Here is a 26,227-nt window from a genome sequence, read left to right on the forward strand (position 1 = left end):
AGGAACTTATTCAGGAATTTCTCTGACCATTTTCAAAAGACAAATGTCAAGCTGAAAATGAATAGCATTAAGTCACAAAGTGAAAGGGGTTGCAGATAGCTGATGGTCATGGAAGGGTTGGGATTGAGTTATGTTGGTAAAAAATATAACTTAGAGAGCGAGTAAAACAGCTATTTCTGGACTGCAAAAAATAAGATCAATCAAATCCTAAGAGATAGGAGATGAATATCAGGGACCTACTTTTGATATTCTTGCCAAGACAATGAATACATGAAAACAACTGGAAGTTAAGAGAAAACAAATTTAAACAATATTGAAATGGTCATATGCTCTGCCTTTCCTTTAAGTGTGGCAGCAGTGACAATTAGTTATTGTTCCACAAAAGTGGAAATCTCCTTAGCACTTGATTTCTGGTATCATATTGGCAAAACTAACCTTTAAAATATATCAAAGTTCACTTAACATATATCAACGTCAGTGGAAGCCAAACAGATTCCCAAGACATTACATAGAAACATAGAAGATAGGAGCAGGAGTAGGTCATTCAACCCTTCGAGCCTGCTCCGCCATTCAACGAGATCATGGCTGATCTTAAAGTTCAGTACCCCGTCCCCGCCTTCTCTCCGTAACCTTTAATACCCTTATACTGAAGAAATATATCTAATTCCCTCTTAAATATATTTAATGAACCTGCCTCTACTGCCCTCTGTGGCAATGAATTCCACAGATTCACCACCCTCTGGGTAAAGAAATTCCTCCTCATCTCGGTCCTAAATGGTTTGCCTATTATCCTCAAACCATGGCCCCGGGTTCTGGATTTTCCCATCATTGGAAACATCCCATCTGCATCCATTCTGTCCAGTCCTGCCAGAATTTTATATGTCTCTATGAGATCCCCTCTCAATCTTCTAAACTCCAGGGAGTACAATCCCAATTTGCGCAATCTTTCCTCATAAGTCATTCCTGCCATTCCAGGTATCAGCCTGGTGAATCGCCTCTGCACTCCCTCCATTGCAAGAACATCCTTCCTTAGATAAGATGACCAAAACTGCACACAATACTCCAGGTGTGGTCTCATCAAGGCCCTGTACAGCTGCAATAAGGTATCCTTGTTCCTATACTCAAACCCTCTTGATATGAAGGCCAACATACCATTTGCCTTTTTAACCGCCTGCTGTACCTGCATGCTCGCCTTACATATGTTAGCAGCAATATAGAAACAAAGGAACAGTAGTGGCTCACTTTGTTCCTTTCTCCATTCATCCCTCTCAATGAAATCATGGCTGACCTAACCATATCCTTTAACACAATTGATTAATAAAATAATCTTGCATTTAAAATGGACAAATTATTGAGAATCAATGATTGCCATTTGCAGAAGTTTTTAAATGTCTGCCATTCTTTGTATACATAAGCTTTCTTTCCTCAAAAATTAATTTTACTCTTAATGTTTTCTTTTTATAACTAAGTGACCATGGCAAATCATATTAAGTTCCTGAGATGGAATGTGGAAGGCCTAAATCATTCAGTAAAATGAAGGAAAGTGGCTTCACATTTAAAAACAACTTAAAGCTGCGATCATATTTTTACAGAAGACGCATATGCACAGTAATGTTTCGTGACTGATGTTGTGGTGGAAAGGGCAGCAATATTATTCTTCCTTTCAAGCTAAATCTAGAGGGGTATTGATCCTTATTAATCAGAATATTCCTTTCAATATACATATTACTGTTTTGGATTCTAACGGTCATTTTGTTATTGTGTCAAGGAAATTACACAATAAAATGGTGTTTTTCACAAATGTTTATGCTCTAAATGTTAATGATGCAGGGTTTTAATTTTTTTTAACTTCTTTGCCAGATTTAAGTTTACATTCACTTATTCTAGGCAGGGATTTCAACTGCTGGCTGAACCTTATCTTCGATTGTTTATTTTCTTACCGGCTGCATTAAACAAATCTGCCTCATTAATACATTCTTTTCCATTGAATTATGGCATTTCAGATGTCTGCCCTATTTTTATTCTATTAATAGAGTACTCTTTCTTTTCCCAAGATCATCATACCTACTCATGTACTGATCTTTTTTATTGATAATCATTTAATTCCATTAACTCATTCTTATGAATACAGTATTGTAATATTTTTTCATCCCTCTATTACAATATAATTGACTCTTCGTAATTTTCCTCAAGCTAAAACACACTGGCGCTTTAATTCAGTATTATTATCAAATAAGGACTTTGTTAAATTTATGGAACAACAGATATATGTTGTATTTGACAATGTGCTTTAATAATACTGCTGTAATTAACAAGAGAAAACCTTTAATAAGAGAACATTAAAACAAGTAACTATCATAAAAAAAAACAATAAAACATCCATGCTCTGTAATAAAGACTATAATTGTCTTCACTGCCTGAACATTCATCAGCATTATTACTGTTAATGCCCAAAAACTCAGCAACAGTACTGCTGGTATCTCTGTCTTCAAATAATGCATTGTCCTCAGTGCCATCAAGGGTATTTATCCGGAACCCTTGGTGGACAGCGTGTTCTGAATTTCGAATAATTTCTGGATTTCGGAAAGCCAGATTTAAGCGCACCCAAATTGTGCTACTGTATCCACCCTCACCCCCTTCCAGTCACCCTGCCGTCTCCCCCCACCCTCCTTGCTCGCCTGACTCGCACTGCCAGTCCCTCGCCTGCCCAACTCGCACTGCCAGTCTCCCCCCCCCCCACCTCGGCTGCCCGACTCGTGCTGCTGGTCTCCCGGCTGCCCGACTCGCTCTACCAGTCTCTCGCTCGCCTGACTCGCGCTGCTGGTCTCCCCCCTCACCCGCCTGACTTGCGCTCCCGGTCTCCCCCCCTCACCCGCCCAGCTCATTCCAATGTTCCTTCATGCTATATTTAAAAGACTTGTTTATACACACATCTAAAGGCTGCAATTGGCTCTTCAGACCACCAGGAATAACAGCCATCTGGGTTTTCAATTCACATACCTTTTTTAAAAAAAACTACTTCAGTTCTGTGTGCCCTGAACTGATTCCAGATCAGAAGCACAGGGTTTTTTCTAAAAAGAGTCCACCGGGACACCTTCACCATATTTTTTGCAACCATAATTTGATTCCAGCTTTGTCCATCCAACCTTTTGGATGAACATGAACAAACACACCGCGTGGAATTTTTCTTTGGGGTGTCTTTCTTTTAAATATTACAAATGGAGGCAGTTTTGTGCCATCAGCTCTACTCTAAATTATACTCTTCTGAATATACGAATGATGGTAATTTGATGAAGAATTTTCTTAGACATTTTGAATATCCACAATATTTCTTCAGATAGTCAAATAGTCAAAGATGAATCTATCACTCAAGAGGAAATGACAGTTGTTATTTCCTCATTTCAATGTGGAAAGGCCCCGGAACCCAATGGGTTTCCTGTGGAATTTTTAAAATTATTTTCTCAATTGCTCATATCTCACTTGAATATGGTGTTTGCAGATTCATTTAAACAGGGTAAACTTCCAGACTTGCATATCTTTAATTAAGAAGAAAGGTAAAGACACAACCAAATGTTCCTCCTATAGACAGATTTCCTTAATGAATATTGATACTAAAATTTTGGCTAAAATTTTAGCCAATAAAATGGAAAGCATTTTATCTTCAGTTATTTATGAAGATCAGATGGGGTTTATTAAAAACAATATTCCTATTTTAATATACACTGCTTAATGAATATTATGTATTTTCTCTCTGAGGATACAGAAAAAGCTTTTGATTGAATAGAATGGTCATATCTGTTTACAATTCTTGAAAAATTTAACTTTGGTTCTGATTTTATAACATGGGTTAAATTATTGTACTCACAGCCATTCGCCATAATTCTTATTAATTTACAACAATCTCAGCCTTTCAATATGCACCACGGCACTCATCAAGGATAATTATAGTTAGAATGTCAAGGTTCCCTTTAACCCTACATAGTGGAATAGAAACCATTTAATGCTGTTACAGATGTTTACATTACTTTGGCAAGTCACAGTCATTGATATGTGCAACACACAAAAATGCTGGAGAAACTCAACAGGTCATGCAGCATCAACAGGATAACCAAAGTTTGGGCCTGAGCCCTTCATTAAGGCACAAGCAAAGAGAAGACTGGTGTCTATATAAAAAGGTGGGGAGAGGAGAGGAGGGAAGAAGGGGCAAGGGAGGGGCAGAGGCCAACAGGCGTGGTCATAGGTTGATATGGGAGGGAGGGCAGAAGAGAAATATAAACTAATTGGGGGGGTGTGTGATAGGTCTCAGAATGAAGAGGGAAGAGGGTGGGGAGCTTGAGAGCTTGTCAACTTTATCCACTTTACTGCTAACTTTTACTCAATCTCAAATTTTCTTGGTCTATCTCTGACCAATGGCCCCTTATATAATGCTTTAATCCAATTAATATACTTCTCTGGTAGATTGAATTTTTGCAATACTTTGAATAAATAATTCCATTCTACTCTGTCAAAGGCCTTCTCTGCGTCTAAAGCAACTGCTACTGTTGGAGCTTTACTCCCTTCTACTGCATGAATTAAGTTAATAAATTTACAAACATTGTCTGTTGTGCGTATTTTTTTAATAAATCCAGTTTGGTCTAGATTTACCATTTTAGGTACATACTCTGCTAATCTGTTTGCTAATAGTTTAGCTATTATCTTATAATCTGTGTTAAGTAATGATATTGGTCTATATGACGCTGGTGCGAGTGGATCTTTTCCTTGCTTTAGTATTACTGTAATTATTGCTGTTTTACATGAATCTGGCAAGCTTTGTGTTTTGTCAATCTGGTTGATTACTTCCAGGAGGGGAGGAATTAATAAATCTTTAAATATTTTATAGAATTCTATTGGGAATCCATCCTCTCCTGGTGTTTTATTATTCGGTAGTTTTTTTATTATCTCTTGTATTTCTACTATTTCAAATGGTTCTGTTAATTTATTTTGTTCCTCTATTTGTAAATTCGGTAGTTCAATTTTAGTTAAAAATTCATCTATTTTGTCTTCTTTCCCTTCGTTTTCAGTTTGGTATAATTGTTCATAGAATTTTCTACAGTTTTCATTAATCTCCGTTGGATTATATGTGATTTGTTTGTCTTTTTTCCTTGATGCCAATACCATTTTCTTAGCTTGTTCTGTCTTAAGCTGCCATGCTAGAATTTTGTGCGTTTTTTTCCCCTAGTTCATAATATTTCTGTTTTGTCTTCATTATGTTCTTCTCCACCTTGTATGTTTGTAGTGTTTCATATTTTATTTTTTTTATCTGCCAATTCTCTTCTTTTAGTTGTGTCTTCCTTCATTGCTAATTCTTTTTCTATATTTACTATTTCCCTTTCCAACTGCTCTGTTTCCTGATTGTAGTCCTTCTTCATCTTGGTTACATAACTTATTATTTGCCCTCTGATGAACGCTTTCATTGCGTCCCATAGTATAAAATTATCTTTCACTGATTCCGTATTTATTTCAAAGTACATTTTAATTTGTCTTTCAATTAATTCTCTAAAATCCTGCCTTTTAAGTAGCATGGAGTTTAATCTCCATCGATACATTCTTGGAGGGATGTCCTCTAACTCTATTGTCAATATCAAGGGTGAATGGTCCGATAATATTCTAGCTTTATATTCTGTTTTTCTTACTCTATCTTGCATACGAGCTGATAACAGAAATAGGTCTATTCTTGAGTATGTTTTATGTCTACCCGAATAATATGAATATTCCTTTTCCTTTGGGTGTTGTTTCCTCCATATATCCAAAAGTTGCATTTCTTGCATCGATTTAATTATAAATTTGGTTACTTTGTTCTTTCTGTTAATTTTTTTCCCAGTTTTGTCCATATTTGAATCCAAATTAAGGTTGAAATCCCCTCCTATTAATATGTTCCCTTGCGTGTCTGCTATCTTTAAAAAAATATCTTTCATAAACTTTTGACCTTCTTCGTTAGGTGAATATACATTGAGTAGATTCCAAAACTCTGAATATATCTGACATTTTATCATTACATATCTCCCTGCTGGATCTATTATTTCCTCTTCTATTTTAATTGGTACATTTTTACTGATTAATATAGCTACTCCTCTTGCTTTTGAATTATATGACACTGCTGTTACATGTCCTACCCAATCTCTTTTTAATTTCTTGTGCTCCATTTCAGTTAAATGTGTTTCTTGCACAAATGCTATATCAATTTTTTCTTTTTTCAGTAAATTTAGCAGTTTCTTCCTTTTGATTTGGTTATGTATTCCGTTAATACTTAAAGTCATATAGTTCAACGTAGCCATTTCATACTTTGTTTATCTTCCCTTTCCGTCTCCTCATCATCACCTTTCCTTCTTATCCATTTCTGCTTTCTTGTTTTGAACACTTTATAAGACAACATTTCTAAAACATCAAACATTTTCCTTATTCTCCTATTTAAAACTTCTTTAACCCCATTCTCCCCTCCCCATCCTGAGTTGCCCTTTATCCCTTGTCGGGCAACCACATCTCCCCTCTCCATTTGGATTTGCGAATTCACTCGCAAGTGTCAACTGATTTTGCAATGACCGTAACTCCTCCCCACCCTGCCCCCCCCGGAAAAGATTTCAATTTTCATATATAACAAAGGTCACTCTTTTAATTCCCTCCATATTTCCTCTTTCCCTTTCATTCCCTTATTAATTCTTATCTATACTCTATATATTTTCCTCTAAATACGGATACACTCATGTATACACATATATACATACACATCTATATATATAGATATATATATAGATATATATATATCTATATATATATATACACACACACACATACATATAGTTCGTGGTCATTTTTACTCTCATTACATGTCTTCATTTCTCTGCTTGTTTTGTAGTTGTTCTGCAAATTTTCGTGCTTCCTCTGGATCTGAGAATAGTCTGTTTTGTTGCCCTGGAATAACTATTTTAAGTACCGCTGGGTACTTTAACATAAATTTATATCCTTTTTTCCATAGGGTCGTTTTTGCTGTATTGAACTCTTTCCTCTTCTTCTGGAGTTCAAAACTTATGTCTGGATAGAAAAAATATTTTTGACCTTTGTATTCCAGTGGCTTTTTGTCTTCTCTTATTTTCTTCATTGCTTTCTCCAATATATTTTCTCTTGTTGTATATCTTAAGAATTTTACTAAAATGGATCTTGGTTTTTGCTGCGGTTGTGGTTTCGGGGCTAGTGTTCTATGTGCCCTCTCTATTTCCATTTCTTCCTGTAATTCTGGTCTTCCTAGGACCCTGGGGATCCAATCTTTTATAAATTCTCTCATATTCTTGCCTTCTTCATCTTCCTTAAGGCCCACTATCTTTATATTATTTCTTCTATTATAGTTTTCCATTATATCTATCTTCTGAGCTAACAGCTCATGTGCCTCTTTAACTTTTTTATTAGATTCTTCTAATTTCTCTTTTAAATCCTCTACTTCCATTTCTACGATTATTTCTCATTCTTCCACTTACCCACTCTTTTTCCTATCTCTGATATGACCATTTCTATTTTATTAATTTTTTCTTCTGCACTCTTAATTCTTCTTTTTATCTCATTAAATTCTTGTAATTGCCATTCTTTCACTGATTCCATATATTCTTTAAAAAAAAATATCCATTGTCCTGCCTTTCCCTTCTTCTTCCATTTCTCTATGTTCTTCTTCTTCTTCTTTTTCCTCTGGGTTGGCCATCTGTTGTTTCCTTGTTTTCTTTTTTCTCTCTTCTTTCTTGTTCTCGTTATTTACTATGTTCTCTTCCTGTTGCTGTGTTGCAGCTGTCACTCTCAGTTGTGGAGATCGACTCCTCAGCTGTTCCCCCCTCCCGTCAGTGTTTTTTTTCATGCGCATTGCGCACTTTTACTCGGCTCCGCGAGCCATTTTTGTAGTCCCGAACTCGGGACTTCCACCGACCTTAGGCAGCGGGCTTCTCTCTCCGCGGCGGGCCTCCTCGGACAGGAAAGGCCTTCACCTTCTTCCGACGTTTTCATCTTCTCTTCTTCCCGTTGCTTTCGACTTTTCTCTCTTCGCTGCCATTTTCTTCTCACCTTTACTTTTAGTTTGTTTTAATTTTTACTCTTGTACCTTCGTGTTTTGTGCATTTTTTTTTCAACTTTTCCGGAGAGGGCTGGAATTCCCTGACCGGCCACTACTCCATCACGTGACTCCCCTGAGCCACATTAATGATCTTCAGATCTCCTGAACAATGGCTGAGTCAGGAACAGGCCACCTGAAATGCAGAGGTGTTAAAGGGCTAGGCCACCACACAGGTCAAGGATGGAAATGTGGTGCGAGGACCAGAATCTGAAGCGCAGAAGACCTCCCCCTACTACTGGTAAATTTTCAGTTATTATAAAATAAAATTGTCAACCTCAGGGCAAGCCTCCTTTAGCAGAGACAGAGGAAACAAAACTCAGTTGTTTGCTGCACCGAGATCTGGCTAATAGAGAACACACTGGATGCGGTGATCCAATCAGAGGGTTTCACAATTCACAAACTGGATCAGAACTTGGATTCTACCAAACAGCACAGACGCTGGGGTTCTGTCCACCTCCTGCCTTAGAGCAAATATTGATTAACTGCAGACCCTGTCATCTACTCCAATTTCTCATCAGTGATTCTCACTAGAGCGCATGTCCCTCCTGAAGCCGATTACAAATAGGCACTCACAGAGCTGCATGATATGATTGAAAACAAGAAACTGACCATCCAGATGCACCACAAATCATAGTCAGTGAATTTAACTAGGCTTATCTTAAGAAAACCCAGCCCAATTATCACCAGCACGTAACCTACTGTACCAGAGGTCCCACCTCTCTTGATTACTGACAAAGATAAGGAAAGACTATCGATCTTTTCTGAGACTCCATTTTGGAAAGTCAGTTCACCTGATGGTGCTCCTTCTATCAGCGTACATTCAGAGCCTAAAAAGAAAGGGTCCAGAGATCAAGACAGCCAGAAGTGGTCACAGGAGGCTGGTTACAGGATTGCCTCGAGTCAATGCATTGGGTGGTGTTGAAGAACTCAGCTGAGGACCTGAATTATTACACCAGGGCCATTACAGACTTTATCAAAACAGCAGTGGATGAATGTGACCCCACCAAATGGTTCAGGGTTTTCCCCAACCAGAAGTCCAGGATGAACAATGAAATCTGGAACCTGTCAAGAACCAGATCACAGGCATTTAAGTCCAGAGATCCAGAACACTACACAGGCACATCTTTCTTCTTTCTTTGGCTTGGCTTCGCGGACAAAGATTTATGGAGGGGTAATGTCCACGTCAGCTGCAGGCTCGTTTGTGGCTGACAAGTCTGATGCGGGACAGGCAGACACGGTTGCAGCGGTTGCAAGGGAAAATTGGTTGGTTGGGGTTGGGTTTTTCCTCCTTTGTCTTTTGTCAGTGAGGTGGGCTCTGCGGTCTTCTTCAAAGGAGGTTGCTGCCTGCCGAACTGTGAGGCGCCAAGATGCACGGTTTGAGGCGATATCAGCCCACTGGCGGTGGTCAATGTGGCAGGCACGAAGAGATTTCTTTAGGCAGTCCTTGTACCTCTTCTTTGGTACACCTCTGTCTCAGTGGCCAGTGGAGAGCTCGCCATATAACACGTTCTTGGGAAGGTGATGGTCCTCCATTCTGGAGACGTGACCTACCCAGCGCAGTTGGATCTTCAGCAGCATGGATTCAATGCTGTCGGCCTCTGCCATCTCGAGTACTTCGATGTTGGTGATGAAGTCGCTCCAATGAATGTTGAGGATGGAGCGGAGACAATGCTGGTGGAAGTGTTCTAGGAGCCGTAGGTGATGCCGGTAGAGGACCCATGAGTCGGAGCCGAACAGGAGTGTGAGTATGACAACGGCTCTGTATACGCTAATCTTTGTGAAGTTTTTCAGTTGGTTGTTTTTCCAGACTCTTTTGTGTAGTCTTCCAAAGGCGCTATTTGCCTTGGCGAGTCTGTTGTCTATCTCGTTGTTGATCCTTGCATCTGATGAAATGGTGCAGCCGAGAGAGGTAAACTGGTTGACCGTTTTGAGTTTTGTGTGCCCGATGGAGATGTGGGGGGGCTGGTAGTCATGGTGGGGAGCTGGCTGATGGAGGACCTCAGTTTTCTTCAGGCTAACTTCCAGGCCAAACATTTTGGCAGTTTCCGCAAAACAGGACGTGAAGCGCTGAAGAGCTGGCTCTGAATGGGCAACTAAAGCGGCATCGTCTGCAAAGAGTAGTTCACGGACAAGTTTCTCTTGTGTCTTGGTGTGAGCTTGCAGGCGCCTCAGAATGAAGAGACTGCCATCTGTGCAGTACTGGATGTAAACAGCGTCTTCATTTTTGAGGTCTTTCATGGCTTGTTTCAGCATCATGTTGAAGAAGATTGAAACGCGGGTTGGTGCGAGAACGCAGCCTTGCTTCACGCCATTGTTAATGGAGAATGGTTCAGAGGGCTCATTGCTGTATCTGACCCGACCTTGTTGGTTTTCGTGCAGTTGGATAACAGGCACATCTATGACCCATGGAAACACATCTCCTGGGCAAAGTGGAGATTCTGGACAAGAATGGAAACAATGAAGGATACCTGACAGCTGTGGCAGGGCCTAAATGAACAAAACCTGCTACAAAACCAAATCCGGTGCAATAGAAGACAGCAAAGCTTCACTCCAAGATAAGCTCAATGTGTTCCACCCCCATTTTGAATGGAGAACAAGGAAGAACCACTGCTCACCTCAATTTGACCACCAGAACAAGGAAAAACTACTGTGCACCCCCATGTTCCCTGATGTACCTCCACTGCCAGATAACACATGGGCTGCCTTCAGGAGAGTGAATCCATGTAAAGTATCTGGTTCAGATGTAATATCTAGCTGAGTATTGAAAACCTGTGCTGACCAATTGGCCAATGTATTCATGGATATCTTTAGCATCTTACTCCAACAGGGTATGGTACCCACCTGATTCAAACAGGGTGTGGTACCCACCTGATTCCCTTAATTGTACCAGTGTCCAGGAAAAGTGTGCTAATGTGCCCAAATGACCACAAGCCAGTGCAACTCACATCCACAGTGATTAAATGTTTCGAAAGGCTAGTGCTGAAACCTATCAGCTCCTGTCTGAGCAGCGACTTGGATCATTCCAATTTGCCTACTGCAACAACAGCCATTTCACTGGCTCTACACAAAACCCTGGGAACACCTGGACAGAAAAGATGTGTACATCAGGATTCTCTTTAGTGACTACATTTTGGCCTTCAAAACCAACATGCTCTCAAAATTAATCATCGAACTACAAGGCCTGGGGTCCACTGTACAATTCAATCCTGAATTTCCTCACCTCCAGACCTCAATCAACGCGGATTGGCAAGAACATCTCCACAATCTCCATCACAACCAGAGCACCACAGGACTACATACTCAGCCCCCTGCTCTGCTTGGTTTTTGCCTATGATTGTGTGGGTCAGTACAACAGAACCATTTATAAATTTACTGACAATATCACCATAGTGTGCTGTTTAAAGAGAGGTGATGAATCGGCATACAGGAGGCAAATCAAAAACTTGGTGAAATGGTATACTAACAACAACCTCACACTCAATGTCACCAAGACAAAGGAGCTAATTGTAGACTTTAGGAAAGGACAGCCAGAGGTGTACGATCCATTGATCATTGGGAAATCAGTGGTGGAGAGGGTGAGCAAATTTAAATTTGTGGGAGTCACAATAGTGGATGACCTTTCCTGAACCCATTATTATCAGAAACCTCGGCAAACTTCTACAAAAGTATAGTGGAAAGTATGCCAAACAGCTGCGCCACACCCTGCAAAGGGGTAGTGGTCTCAGTCCAGTACATCACAGGCAAAACTCTCCCCACCATCAAAAGCATCAACATGGAACGCTACTGTTAGTGTACAGCAGCATTCATCAAGGATCCATACCATCCAGGACATGCTCTGTTCTCACTGCTGCCATCAGGAAAGAGGTATAGGGTGCCATAGGACTCGCACCCCCAGGTTCAGGAACAGCTGCTATCCCTCAACTATCAGACTCCTAAACAATAGAATCAATCAGAAACTCATTTAAATACTCTTACTTTGCTCATTATTTATGACTGATTATCTTTTCTGTCACATTTCTCTCTTTTGTATACCTATGCTTTATTCTAGAATATCGTATACAGTTACCAATAAGAATAAATTCTGACTGGCCACAGGAAATATCTTAGGGTTGTGTGAGATGTCATGTATGTACTCGGACAATAAATATGAACTTTGATGCCTCTTCCCTCACCACCATTCAAGACCCCAAATAGTGCTTTCAAGTGAATTTGCAGGGGTTATTTACTCCATATGTTGCTTGTGCTGTGGCCTCCTCTTCATTGAGGAGACAAGACGCAGACTTGGACATCGTTTTGCTGAGCACCTTCACTCTGTCTGCTGCAATGACGGGGACCTCCCGTGACCAACTATTTTAACACCCCATTCCCACAATGACATGTCCATGGCCTCGTGCACTGCCAAACCGAGGTTACCCACAAAATGGAAGAACAACATCAAATATTCCCTCTGAGTACTCTCTAACAGATTCGCTGATGACACAACCGTGTGGACCTGATCAGTAAGAATGATGAGTCAGCATATGGAGATGAAGTGCTGTCGCCAACAGCCAACAACCTGTATCTGAACGTTAAAAAATTAAGAGCGACTTCAAGAGGGCCCTGGGGGACTGTGCTCCATTGATGGATCTACTGTTGAGAACTGTCAAGAGTATCATGTTCCTTGGAGTGCACTTGGCGGAGAACCTCACATTGTCCCTTAACACAAGCTCCATAGCCAAGAAAGCCCAGCAGCGTCTCAACTTCCTGCGAAGGCTGAAGAAAGTTCATCTCCCACCCTCCATCCTCACTACATTCTACAGAGGATGTATCAAGACCATCCTGTGTAACTGTATCACCGCCTGGTTTGGAAGCTGTACCATCTCGGACTGTAAGACCCAGTATGGGGATAGTGAAATCAGCGGAAAAGATCACTGGGGGCTCTCTTCCTACCATGAAGGACATTTACAACACTCAATGCAGGCAAAAGGCAATAAACATTGTGAAAGACTCCATATGACCCTCAACTAAACTGTTCTCCCTTCTACCATCTGATAGCTCTCAGGTGCTTACTTCCAGATTGGGCAAGAGCTTTTTCCTCCATGCCATCAGACTCCTGAACTCCCAGAACATTTGGGGATAGGGTACTGTGGAATATTAATGTATAAGTCTTAATATTTTAAATGTGTTCAACTTCTATTCTAATTTATATTTATGTAAACATGCTTTGTGGTCCTGGAGAAACACTATCTTATCTCTACCGTGCAATCATGGTATGAACGATAAATAAAGGTGTCTTGACTTGAAATGTATTTAACATCTATATCAAGTTTCCATTAGAACCCCCATTTTTCTTTCTGTATCCCTCCAGATCCCCATTCCTTTCCCTCTCCCTTCAAAGAGCTATCCCTCCCCCATCACCTCAGGTTTTTTCTCTACTGACCTCCCACCCATATCCACCTCTGACCTCTTGCCTGTGGTCCTCCCCCTATCCCATCTTCCTTCCTCCCACCACCTTTTTATTCAGGTGCTTGCCTGCTTTTTGCTCATAACGATGAAGGCCTCAGGCCTGAATTGTCGGCTACCCATTGCTTCTAATAGGTGCTGTGTGACCTGCTACATTTCTCCAGCAATTTTGTGATTTGGACTACAATCAGAACGTCTGCTGATTTCCTGTTTAACTCCAGTCCCTGATATATTAGTTTCCAATACTAATGAGGATTTGGATCTTGTTCTACATATAACTTTCATTGTAAATAATCATTCAATGTGTTAGTTATTTCCTTTTTGTCATTTACAGTATTACTGTTTTGATTTGGATGCACTTGGTTCCTCACCTTTTTTTCCAATATACAGTATTAGTAAATAATAGTGTTCATGCTCACTGAAGACCACTGCAAGTTTCTTTTCATGATTGCTTTTGCTCTTTCTGCAACTTCTAGGAACATTAAATCTAGTAGCACAGAAAACACCTGGATGGAATACAATATTAAAAAAGGGTACTGTACCTGCCAGTTTGAGTCCATGGGAGGCAGAAAGACATCACAATTATCCTGTAAGGAGAGGGGAAAAAAATCACTGTGATATTATGATTTTTACAAAGGAAAAAAGTTTTTTTTTAAATCACAGCCAGAACAGAACTGTAATAAAATCAAGATGCTTTCCTTTTATTCAATGGAGATCTCCTGCAGTTGATCAACCAATCTATGTTTGGTTCCTCCAATGTAAAGAAAACTGCACTGTGAACATCAAAGGCACTGGACCCCTACAGATTCACAAGTGTGGTGAGCAAGGAAGTGTAGGCACAGGTGTAGCATTTATTGTGGTCACAGGAGTAGGTACTGAGGGAGCAATTTGTGGTCAAGGATGAGTGGATGAAGGAATCCTGGAGGGAGCGATCCCTACAGAAAGCTGTGAGGGGAAGATGACTGGTAGCGGGATCCTATGGTGAGCAACGGAAATTGTAGAGGATAATATGTTGGATGTGGAGGCTGGTGGGGACAAGGGCAATCTTGTTCTTGTTGCATCTCAGGGCCAGGGAAGATGTGCAGGAAATAGATGGCATCAGCATTAACATCGACACACCTCCCCTGTTTCTTTCCCTTTCCCTCTGTCTCCTTTCCTCCAGCTCCCCCAACTTCTCTGTCTTCTATCAAAGATCTACCCTCTCCACATCACCTTTTTTCTCTCCTATCATCTTTTTTCTATTCTACCTTCCAACTATGATATTCTACCCTCCTCGCCTTTCCCCTTCCACCCTCTTCTCCTCCTCTCACCCCATTCTGCTTTTTTATTCAGCTGCCTGCTTAATTTTTCTTGTACATGGTGAAGGGCCCAGGGCCAAAATGTTGGTTACCATCTACTTCCTATGGATGCCGTGTAACCTGCTGAGATTCTCCAGCACGTTTGTGCATCGAATCAAATGTCATGCTCACATTTTATGTTCAAAATGCTACCAATGTAAAATTAATTGCTAATGTTAGAAGGTTAAAATTGTTCCATTTCTCAGCATTTGATTTAATTATAATTCAACAATATCTGGCTTGTAGCGAGTCAGAAGTTCTTATTAGGAGGTTATACTAAAAAATTTATTTCTGCAATGTATCTTTTATTACAAGCAGGTACTATTAAAAAGGGAGTTCATAAATCTAGACAGAAATGGGAGGCAGATTTAAACATTAAAATTGACAAGAAAAGATGGGCAGATCTTTGTCAAAATTGTATGACAAATATAAATGTCAGGTATAATTTCATGTGTCATTTGAAAAACAATTTAAAATTTTCAGCTTTAAGTTTCTACATTTTCTTGCCACTGATCATCTGAAACCAGTGACTGATCTTAGCCATACCTCCAACCATCAAATGGAGAACTGTATTCTAATTGAATGCTTTAAAAAGAATCTGAGCCTTTTAAACCAAAAGCAGTCAGTCAGCGCAAAGAACATTAAACCACTGCTGATTTGTTTTCCACTTGTTTCTAGAAACACATTTAATGTAGCAACCATTCCAAACAGGTGCAAAAATTGAATAAAATGAAATTGGAATTATCAGATAAATGTTTTATATGTGATGAAGGAATAGGAACTTTTTTTTTTACATTCTAGTTGGTCATGTACTTTTAGAACCTTCTGGGTTGATTTAGAAAAGTTTTTAGAACAGATCATCAACATCCAGCTTTTTTTTTTAAGGGAACAAAGAAGGAACAAGACCAAAATTAAAATTATAATTTTATCAAGTGAAATTTATTAAAATAGCATTAGCGGTGACAAGGAAGTGAATTGCAGTGACTTGAAAATCAGAAGCACATTTAGGTATGGAAAGATGGAACACAGAAATTCAAAGTTGTTCACCTTTGGAGAAAATTACGCACAATTTAAGAAATAAATATTCTATTTTCTTACAAATTTGGAGCCTGCATATGCAAAGTTTAGGGATAAATATGTAAAAACATATTTCTGGCCTCTTTTGGCCAGTAATAACCTTCTTCTCTAAAACAGCTATATAAAATGCTCTAAGATCCCAATGTGTGAGCTGATCCTTTCCACAATCCAGAATATTATTATCTTTTTCTTTCTTTTTTTTCCTTTTTTTTCATATAACTATTATTTTGTTTTTAGTGGTGAGATGTAAGAGGGAGGGAGGGGAGAGGAAAGGGGGGGGGGGTATTAAACCATCATGTAATCATTGTAATTTTAAATTTAATCAAATTTTGCTTTTGTAAAAGTATATAATTACATGGATGGAAAATTTTTAAATAACATTTTTTTTTAAAAAGCAATATCTGAATTTACAATATTTAAAGCTAAAAATGCAGTTCTTCAGCAAATGAAACAGCCCAACTTATCCATGCTGAGTGAACTAGTTCCATTTGGCCCATACACTGCTAAACTTTCCTATCCATATTCTTGTCAAAATGGCTTTTAAACAGTACAATTATACCCACCTATACAACTTGCTCTGGCAGCTCTTTCCTCATACCTATGTGAAAAAGGTGCTGCTCAGGTCCCTTTTAAACCTTTCTCCCTCTCACCTCAAGACTCTGCCCCCTAGTTTTAAATTCCCTTTCCTAGGCTCCACACAAATTTGTAAGCTCCTTATCCACCTTATAAAAGTCCCAGCCTATCCAGCCTCTTCTATTCAAGGCTACCGTCCTGGAAACATTTTTGAGAATATTTCCTGTACCCTTTCCAGCTTAATGACATCTTTCCCATGGTGGGTGGCAAGGAAGGGAAAACCAGAAGTGTATGATCCAGTAATCATTGGAGAATCAGAGGTGGAGAAGGTGTGCAAATTTGAAGTTCTTGGGAGTCACTATCTCAGAGGATCTTTCCTGGACCTACCACACCAATGGCATCATGAAGAAAGCACTTCAGCGCCTCTACTTCTTCAAGAGATGGCAGAAGTTTGGCATGACATCAGAAACCCTGGCAAATTTCTACAGATGCATGGTAGAAAATGTGCTGACTGGCTGCATCATGGTCTGGTATGGGGACACCAATTCTTCTGAGTGTAAAGCCCTCCAAAAGGTAGTGGACACAGCCCAGGACATCTTCAGGCAAAACCTTCCCCACTAATGAGAACATCTATGGGGAACGCTGCCGTGAGAGAGCAGCAGCAATCGTCGAAGATCTGCACCACCCAGCACATTCTCTGTTTTTGCTCCTACCATCAGAAAAGAGGTAAAGGTGCCACAAGACTTGCACCATCAGATTCAGGAACAGCTGCTACCCCTCCATCATCAGACTCCTCAACAAAAAACTCAGGAACTTATTTAAGGACTCTTACTTTTACACTTGAATGATTTTTTTCCTCTCTGTATTGCAGTCAGTTTGTTTACATTTCTTTATTTCTTTACATGTGTACGCTGGATACAGTTTTTTTTCCTCGCACTACCAATAAGTGGTAATTCAATCTTGCCCACATATAAAGAATCTCAGGGTTCTATGTAATGTCATGTATGTACCCTGACAATAAATCTGAAATCTGATTCACCAAGAAAGTCCTGCCCTGGCATAACCTTCCAAAGTGCAACACCTCACACTTGTTGAAGTTAAAATTCCATCTGACATTCTTTTTGAACCATTTTCCCAGTTCATCTACACTTTATAATCTTTGATAATTCCTTCACTGCCCAATATACCAACAATTTTGGTGTCATCCACAAACTTCCTTGATTCATGTTAAACATTTGAGATTTTTTCCCTATTTTAAGAAGATCCCTTGGGATATGCCAAGAAGTCAAGGATTTGATACATTCCAGGCAGAGGAGCTGGAAGAGTTTGTGACTGACTGTAAGAACAGAGCCAACTATTAAAATTGAATCATTCTCAGCTACCACTTTAGGAAAATATTTCAATTCTAGTTGATGATTTCATACCAGATGAGAGTTTGTCCTGATTTTACTTCACAAAGAGCCATTATGAGGTTGCAGGTTCTAGCTTGGTGAATGTCTTGTCACACATTGGATGTGGAGATTTATACTTCTGGTGGGAAAAAGTGATAGAACAATGCCCAAAATCTCCAGATTCCTGCACAAGGTTTTGAAATACTTTGTGCCATTATATGGTTATATGGTTATCATACCCACTAACACCAACCCACCATTAATCCTGCTGCACTATTAGGGATGGGTATCACAAAATGGTTAGTTTTAAGGAGAACATTGCTTGTCTGGACAATGGTACCTTATTCAGGCATTGCCTTAGAAAATGGGATATCTGATTAGACAAATCCACACTTTAAATGTGACTGTTTTAGACTTGTTGGCCTATTAAACATAATATGGGACAATGCAATTCCTAAAAAAAATCCATAAAACAAATGTTCTCTCAGTTCCCCACTCAGGGTTGCCAGCTCAAGAAATAAAGAAGAAAATATTGATTCAATTGATTGATCCTTGAAATTTGGAATAGCATGTTAGACTACATTATTGCCCTATATGGGATACCCTGCACTTAACCTGGGAGTTCCTGATGCAGACAAGATTCTTCAAAAACAGAAAGCATCTCTTCATCTAGTCAGTCCAATTCAATGCAACCCATCTCATTACCACACTCACTACTTATCCAAGGCCCAAACTATTCTCCTCAAAGCTGGCAATGTAGCTCTTAAAAATTATTGCAACATGGGATTGAGACGTAGTTTAATTTCAAATCAATTACCTTCATTGATACAAAAAGAGCAATTAAAGGATTAGGTATACGATTTGCATTAAGAACTAAAGATAAGGTTTGAAAGATATCTTCCCAAAATTTGGAAAGAAAGGAACAAAACCAAAACATATGTAATAAAGAATCCTCTTCAGTCTTACGTCGAAGAAATATTGGGTTAAAATTTAGCCAATTGAACTTTAGAAAAGTAGGCTCGATGTACTACTTAAAATGTAGAAGCAAATGATGGGCACATAAAAAGGAGGAAATTACTGTGTATCAATTCCATGTGGTTTATTTTGCTTCCCTTATTGCTAGATGATCAATATTGGTGAGATGGAAAGATGCTGTCCCTCCTACTCAAACTCAATGGTATATGACATGATGGCATGTCTAACCGGAAAAAATCAAATGTTCCTCTAAACTTTTAAAGTTTATTGGATCCTCTTATTAATTTTTTTCATAATCTATAAGATCATGAATTTGTGTGTTTTTTTTTAATTGTACGTATTTACCAAATAACTTCAGAAGGGAAGGGGGTAGTAATAGTATCAATTTTTTAAAATCTTTTTCAATTAGCCATGTTATAACTGATTAAATGATGACTTGATTATTTCCTTTTTTTGTTGGATTGTTATATCTAGTTAATATCTAACAGCTTTTCTTACGTCTTTCTTTTGTATATTTCCTTTTTCATATTACCTCTTTATATTTGAATAAATATGGCTTCTACTTTTGGTATTATTATTGAAAAATTTAATAAAAAATATTGAAACGAAAAAATTACATTGCTGAGGTGCAGCAACACATTCACATTAATACTGGCTCTCTGGTTTCTAGCCATATTCCAAGAATGACAATTAACATAACCACATAACAGTTTACAGCACCGAATCAGGCCATATCAGCCCTTTGAGTCCACGCTGGTTCACTTGAACAACTCCACTAGCTCCCCCACCACCACTCTCCACCCATAACCCTCCAACCCCCTCATATCCATGTACACATCCAACCTTCTCTTAAATGACAGAAAACACCCAGCTGCAACTATCTCCTCTGGAAGATGTTCCATTCTGCCACCATTCTCTGAGTGAAGAAGCATCATCTAGCATTTCTCTTAAAGTTTTGCCCCCTGGAGGAGTCACGTGATGGAGTAGCGGCTGGTCGGGGAACTCCAGCCCTCTCCGGAAAAGTTTTTAAAAAACACAGAAAACACAAAGGCACCAACACAAAAATTAAAATAAAGTGAAAGCAAAGGTGGGAAGAAAATGGCAGCGAAGAAAGAAAAGTCGAAAGCAACGGGAAAAAGAGAAGAAGAAAAGACATCGGAAAAGAAGGTGAAGGCCTTACCTGTCCGAGGAGGCCCGCTGTGGAGAGAGAAGACCGCTCCCTCAGGTCAGTCGAAGTCCCGAGCTCGGGACTACAAAAATGGCTCGCGGAGCCAAGCAAAAGTGCACGACCGCGCAAGACAAAAAAAACACTGATGGGAGGGGGGACCAGCTGAGGACTTGATCTCCACAGCTGAGAATGACAGCCACAGCACAGCAGCAAGAAGAGAACATAGAAAACAACGAGAACAAGAAAGAAGAGAGTAAAAAGAAATCAAGGAAACAACAGATGACCAACCCAGAGGAAGAAGAAGAACACAGAGAAATGGAAGAAGAAGGGAAAGGCAAGACAATGGATGTATATTTTTTTGAAGAATATATGGAATCAGTAAAAGAATGGCAATCACAAGAATTTAGTGAAATAAAGAGAAGAATTAAAAGTTCAGAAGAAAAAATGAATAGATTAGAGATGGTCATGTCAGATATAGAAAAAGAGTGCACAAGGTGAAAGAACGAGAAACAGCCGTAAAAATGGAAGTAGAGGACTTAAAAGAAAAATTAGAAGAATCTAATAAAAAAGTTAAAGAGACACAAGAGCTGTTAGCTCAGAAGATAGATATAATGGAAAATTATAATAGAAGAAATAATATAAAGATAGTGGGCCTTAAGGAAGATGAAGAAGGCAAGAATATGAGAGAATTTATAAAAGATTGGATCCCCAGGGTCCTAGGAAGACCAGAATTACAGGAAGAAATGGAAATAGAAAGGGCACATAGAACATTAGCCCCTAAACCACAGCCACAACAAAAACCAAGATCCATTTTAGTAAAATTCCTAAGATATACAACGAGAGAAAATATATTGGAGAAAGCAATGAAGAAAATAAGAGAAGACAAAAAGCCACTGGAATACAAAGGTCTAAAAAATTTTTTTCTATCCAGACATAAGTTTTGAACTCCTGAAGAAGAGAAATGAGTTTAATACAGCAAAAGCGATCCTATGGAAAAATTGATATAAATTTATGCTCAAGTACCCAGCGGTAATTAAAATAGTTATTCCAGGGCAGCAAAACAGACTATTCTCGGATCCGAGGAGGCACGAAAATTTGAAGAACAACTACAAGACAGACAGAGAGATGAAGACATGTAACGAGAGCAAAAATGAGTACGAACTATATGTGTATGTGTGTACATGAGTGTATGCGTATTTAAAGGAAAATATATAGAGTATAGATAAGAATTAATAAGGGAAAGAAAGGGAAGAGAGGAAGTAATGAGGGAATTAAGAGAGTGACCTTTGTTGTATATGAAAATTGGAATCTTTTCTGGGGGGGGCTGGGTGGGGAGGAGTTACAGTCACTGCAAAATCAGTTGACACTTGCGAGTGAATTCGCAAATCCAAATGGAGAGGGGAGATGTGGTTGCCCGACAAGGGATAAAGGGCAACTCAAGAAGGGGAGGGGATAGTGGGGTTAAAGAAATTTTAGATAGGAGAATAAGGGAAATGTTTGATGTTTTAGAAATGTTGTCTTATAAAGTGTTCAAAACAAGAAAGCAGAAATGGATAAGAAGGAAAGGTGATGATGAGGAAACGGAAAGGAAAGATAAACAAAGTATGAAATGGCTATGTTGAACTATATGACTTTAAATATTAATGGAATACATAACCAAATCAAAAGGAAGAAACTGCTAAATTTACTGAAAAAAGAAAAAATTGATATAGCATTCGTGCAAGAAACACACTTAACTGAAATGGAGCACAAGAAATTAAAGAGAGATTGGATAGGACATGTAACAGCAACGTCATATAATTCAAAAGCAAGAGGAGTAGCTATATTAATCAGTAAAAATGTACCAATTAAAATAGAAGAGGAAATAATAGATCCAGCAGGGAGATATGTAATGATAAAATGTCAGATATATTCAGAGTTTTGGAATCTACTCAATGTATATTCACCTAACGAAGAAGATCAAAGATATATGCAAGATATTTTTTTTAAAGATAGCAGACACGCAAGGGAACATATTAATAGGAGGGGATTTCAACCTTAATTTGGATTCAAATATGAAAAAAATTAACAGAAAGAACAAAGTAACCAAATTTATAATTAAATCGATGCAAGAAATGCAATTTTTGGATATATGGAGGAAACAACACCCAAAGGAAAAGGAATATTCATATTATTCGGGTAGACATAAAACATACTCAAGAATAGACCTATTCCTGTTATCAGCTCGCATGCAAGACAGAGTTAGAAAAACAGAATATAAAGCTAGAATATTATCGGACCACTCACCCTGATATTGACAATAGAGTTAGAGGACATCCCTCCAAGAACATATATAGATGGAGATTAAACTCCATGCTACTTAAAAAGCAGGATTTTAGAGAATTCATTGAAAGACAAATTAAAATGTACTTTGAAATAAATACGGAATCAGTGAAAGATAAATTTATACTATGCAACGCAATGAAAGCGTTCATCAGAGGGCAAATAAAAAGTTATGTAACCAAGATGAAGAAGGACTACAATCAGGAAACAGAGCAGTTGGAAAGGGAAATAGCAAATATAGAAAAATAATTAGCAATGAAGGAAGACACAACTAAAAAAAAGAATTGGCAGATAAAAAAATAAAATATGAAACATTACAAACATATAAGGTGGAGAAGAACGTAATGAAGACAAAACAGAAATATTATGAACTAGGAGAAAAAACGCACAAAATTCTAGCACGGCAGCTTAAGACAGAACAAACTAAGAGAATGGTATTGGCATCAAGGAAAAAAGACAAACAAATCACATATAATCCAACGGAGATTAATGAAAACTTCAGAGAATTCTACGAACAATTATACCAAACTGAAAACGAAGGGAAAGAAGACAAAATAGATGAATTTTTAACTAAAATTGAACTACCGAAATTACAAATAGAGGAACAAAATAAATTAACAGAACCATTTGAAATAGTAGAAATACAAGAGATAATAAAAAAACTACCGAATAATAAAACACCAGGAGAGGATGGATTCCCAATAGAATTCTATAAAACATTTAAAGATTTATTAATTCCTCCCCTCCTGGAAATAATCAACCAGATTGATAAAACACAAAGCTTACCAGATTCATGCAAAACAGCAATAATTACAGTAATACCAAAGACAGGGTAATATCCACTCGCACCAGCGTCATATAGACCAATATCTTTACTTAACACAGATTATAGGATTATAGCTAAACTATTAGCAAACAGATTAGCCGACTATGTACCAAAAATAGTAAATCTAGACCAAACTGGATTTAATAAAAAAAGATGAACAACAGACAATATTTGTAAATTTATTAACTTAATTCATGCAGTAGAAGGAAATAAAACTCCAACAGTAGCGGTGGCTTAAGACGCAGAGAAGGCCTTTGACAGAGTAGAATGGAATTATTTATTCAAAGTACTACAAAAATTCAGTTTACCAGAGAAATATATTAATCGGATTAAAGCATTATATAAGGGGCCATTGGCGAAAGTGACAGTAAATGGATATATATCAAAACAATTTAAATTAAGCAGATCAACAAGGCAGGGATGCCCACTATCGCCCTTATTGTTCGCGTTAGCCATAGAACCACTAGCAGAACTGATAAGAACAGAAAATAAAATAAAAGGGATAAAAATAAAAGACAAGGAATATAAAATCAGTTTATTTGCAGATGACGTTATAGTATACTTAACAGAACCAGAAATATCAATAAAAGAATTATATAAGAAATTGAAGGAATATGGAGAAGTGTCGGGTTATAAGATTAACGCAAATAAAAGTGAAGCAATGCCAATGAATAATGCGGATTTCTCAAGATTTAAGAAAGAATCACCATTCAGATGGCAAATGCAAGCAATACGATACCTAGGTATACAAATAAATAAAAACTTCGGCCATCTATGTAAACTCAATTATTATCCACTAATGAAAAAATTACAGGACGACTTAGAGCATTGGAAAGACTTACCACTAACACTAATAGGAAGGATAAACTGTATTAAAATGAACATTTTCCCAAGGATACAATACCTATTTCAGGCATTGCCAATACACTTGACGGAGAAATTCATCAAGGAGTTAAAGAAAATAATAAGGAAATTTTTATGGAAAGGGGGGAAACCGAGGATAGCACTAGATAAATTAACAGAATGGTATAAACAAGGAGGCTTACAACTGCCAAACTTTAAAAATTATTATAGAGCCGCACAATTAAGATACCTATCAGATTTTTATCAAACAAGGAAAAAGCCAGATTGGACTAGATTAGAACTAGATAAAATAGGGGAGAAGATACCTGAACATATATTATATAAATGGGATGAAAAATTGGTACAATGTAGGAATTCTCCAGTATTACATCATCTGCTCAATATTTGGAAGAAGATTCATGTAGAAAGGAATAAAACAAATTACCAACTACCAAAACTAATACTGACGCAAAATCAACTAATCCCTTTTACAATAGATAACCTTTCCTTGAGAAAAAAGGGATCAAAAGAATAGAAAATTGCTTTTCAGGAAATAAATGATTATCCTTTGAACAAATGAAGGATAAATATAATATAACTCACGATACAGTGTTGGCACACTACCAACTGAAATCCTACTTGAAGGACAAATTGGGAAGCAGTCTGAGGTTACCAGAGGGAAGTAATTTTGAATATGTGATTACAGACACAATGACAATCAAGAAATTTATAGCAAACATGTATATTAAACTACAAGAAAAGGAGAACGAGGAAACAAATAGTAAAACTAAACAAAAATGGGAACAAGATCTAAACATAAAGATAAAGAATGAAACATGGGAGAAGTTATGCTCAGGAACTATGAGAAATACAATAAATACGAGGTTACGTATGATACAATATAACTGGATACACAGGCTATATATTACACCTCAAAAGTTAAATAAATGGCACCCAACAGTATCTGACAGATGTTTTCACTGTAAAAAGGAAATGGGAACAACAATTCATGCAATCTGGACATGTGAGAAAGTGAAAATATTTTGGGAAGATCTAAACCAGATATTAAATAAAATCACAAAAAGTAATATACCAAAAAACCCAGAGATCTTCCTCCTATGTAACATAAAAAACAAAGAATTTGGACTTGATTTGGATGGTGCACAAAAAAGATTTGTTAGGATAGCCTTAGCTGTAGCAAAAAAATGTATTATGTCAGCCTGGAAATTATTAGATAACTTGAGAATACAACAATTGTATATAGAAATGAATAAATGTATTCCATTAGAAAAAATAACATATAATTTAAGAAATAATATTACAATATTTGAACAAATATGGGAGCCATACATGAAACACAATAGAGAAAACATCTACCACCTAAAATGACAGACGGAGAAGGGAATGAAAAGAATTGACTCAGTGGAAATTCTTGTTTGTTTTTATTGAGTGACAACATTGTTTGACGGGTTTAATGCATCTTAGATTCTGAACTTTAAATGAATGGGAGGGGAGGTAGGGAGGGTGGGATGGGAAGGGGTGGGGGAGAAAACGACACTGTATATATTTGAAAAGGAAAATGTATGTATCTTGATCAATGTGGTTTATAGTGTGAAAAATAAAAAATTTTTAAAAAAAGTTTTTCCCCCTTACCCTTAACTAATGCCCTCTTGTTCCAACCTCCCCTGCCCTCAGGGGAAAGAGTCTACTCACGTCTAGTCTATTCCCTTCATAATTTTAAATACCTCTATCAAATCCCCTCTCTACCGTAAACATTCCAATAAATAACGTCCAAGTCTCCTTAATCTTTCTCTGTACTCTAGATGCTGTAAGCCAGGAAACATTTTTGTAAATTTTCTCTGCACCCTCTCCACCTTATCTATATTCATCCCATAATTTGGAGACCAGAACTGAACACAATACTCCAAACCTGGCCTCACCAATGCCTTAAACAGTCGCAGCATCACTTCCCAGCCCCTATACTCTATGCTATGATTTATGAAGGCCAGCATACCAAATGCCTTCTACATGGGAATCCACCTTCAAGGAACTCTGTACCATAATTCCAAGATCCCTCTGTTCCTCTGCATTCCTCAATGCCCTTCCCTTAACTGCATATATCCTATTTTGGTTATTTTTTTCTGA

General features: G+C 38.1%; 1 protein-coding gene and 1 long non-coding RNA gene across 12 annotated transcripts in view; one reads left to right on the forward strand and one right to left on the reverse strand.

Moving 5' to 3' along the window:
- ndrg4 (NDRG family member 4) overlaps window positions 1-26,227 on the reverse strand; it is a 183,748-nt gene that overhangs the window by 101,927 nt on the left and 55,594 nt on the right. For 10 of the 11 annotated variants that reach the window (XM_069901068.1, XM_069901065.1, XM_069901066.1 and 7 more), the window contains one exon: window positions 14,113-14,157. The exons of the other annotated variant lie outside the window; for it this stretch is intronic. In XM_069901068.1, the coding sequence (XP_069757169.1) occupies window positions 14,113-14,157 (45 nt within the window). The remainder of the gene's footprint in view (window positions 1-14,112; window positions 14,158-26,227) is intronic. 11 annotated transcript variants of the gene reach the window in all.
- The window catches only part of LOC138744629 (uncharacterized), a 106,682-nt gene that overhangs the window by 44,760 nt on the left and 35,695 nt on the right, over window positions 1-26,227 (forward strand). The gene's annotated exons all lie outside the window — the stretch shown is intronic.

The sequence above is a fragment of the Narcine bancroftii genome, chromosome 10 (assembly GCF_036971445.1).
Source record: "Narcine bancroftii isolate sNarBan1 chromosome 10, sNarBan1.hap1, whole genome shotgun sequence".
NCBI lineage: Eukaryota > Metazoa > Chordata > Chondrichthyes > Torpediniformes > Narcinidae > Narcine > Narcine bancroftii.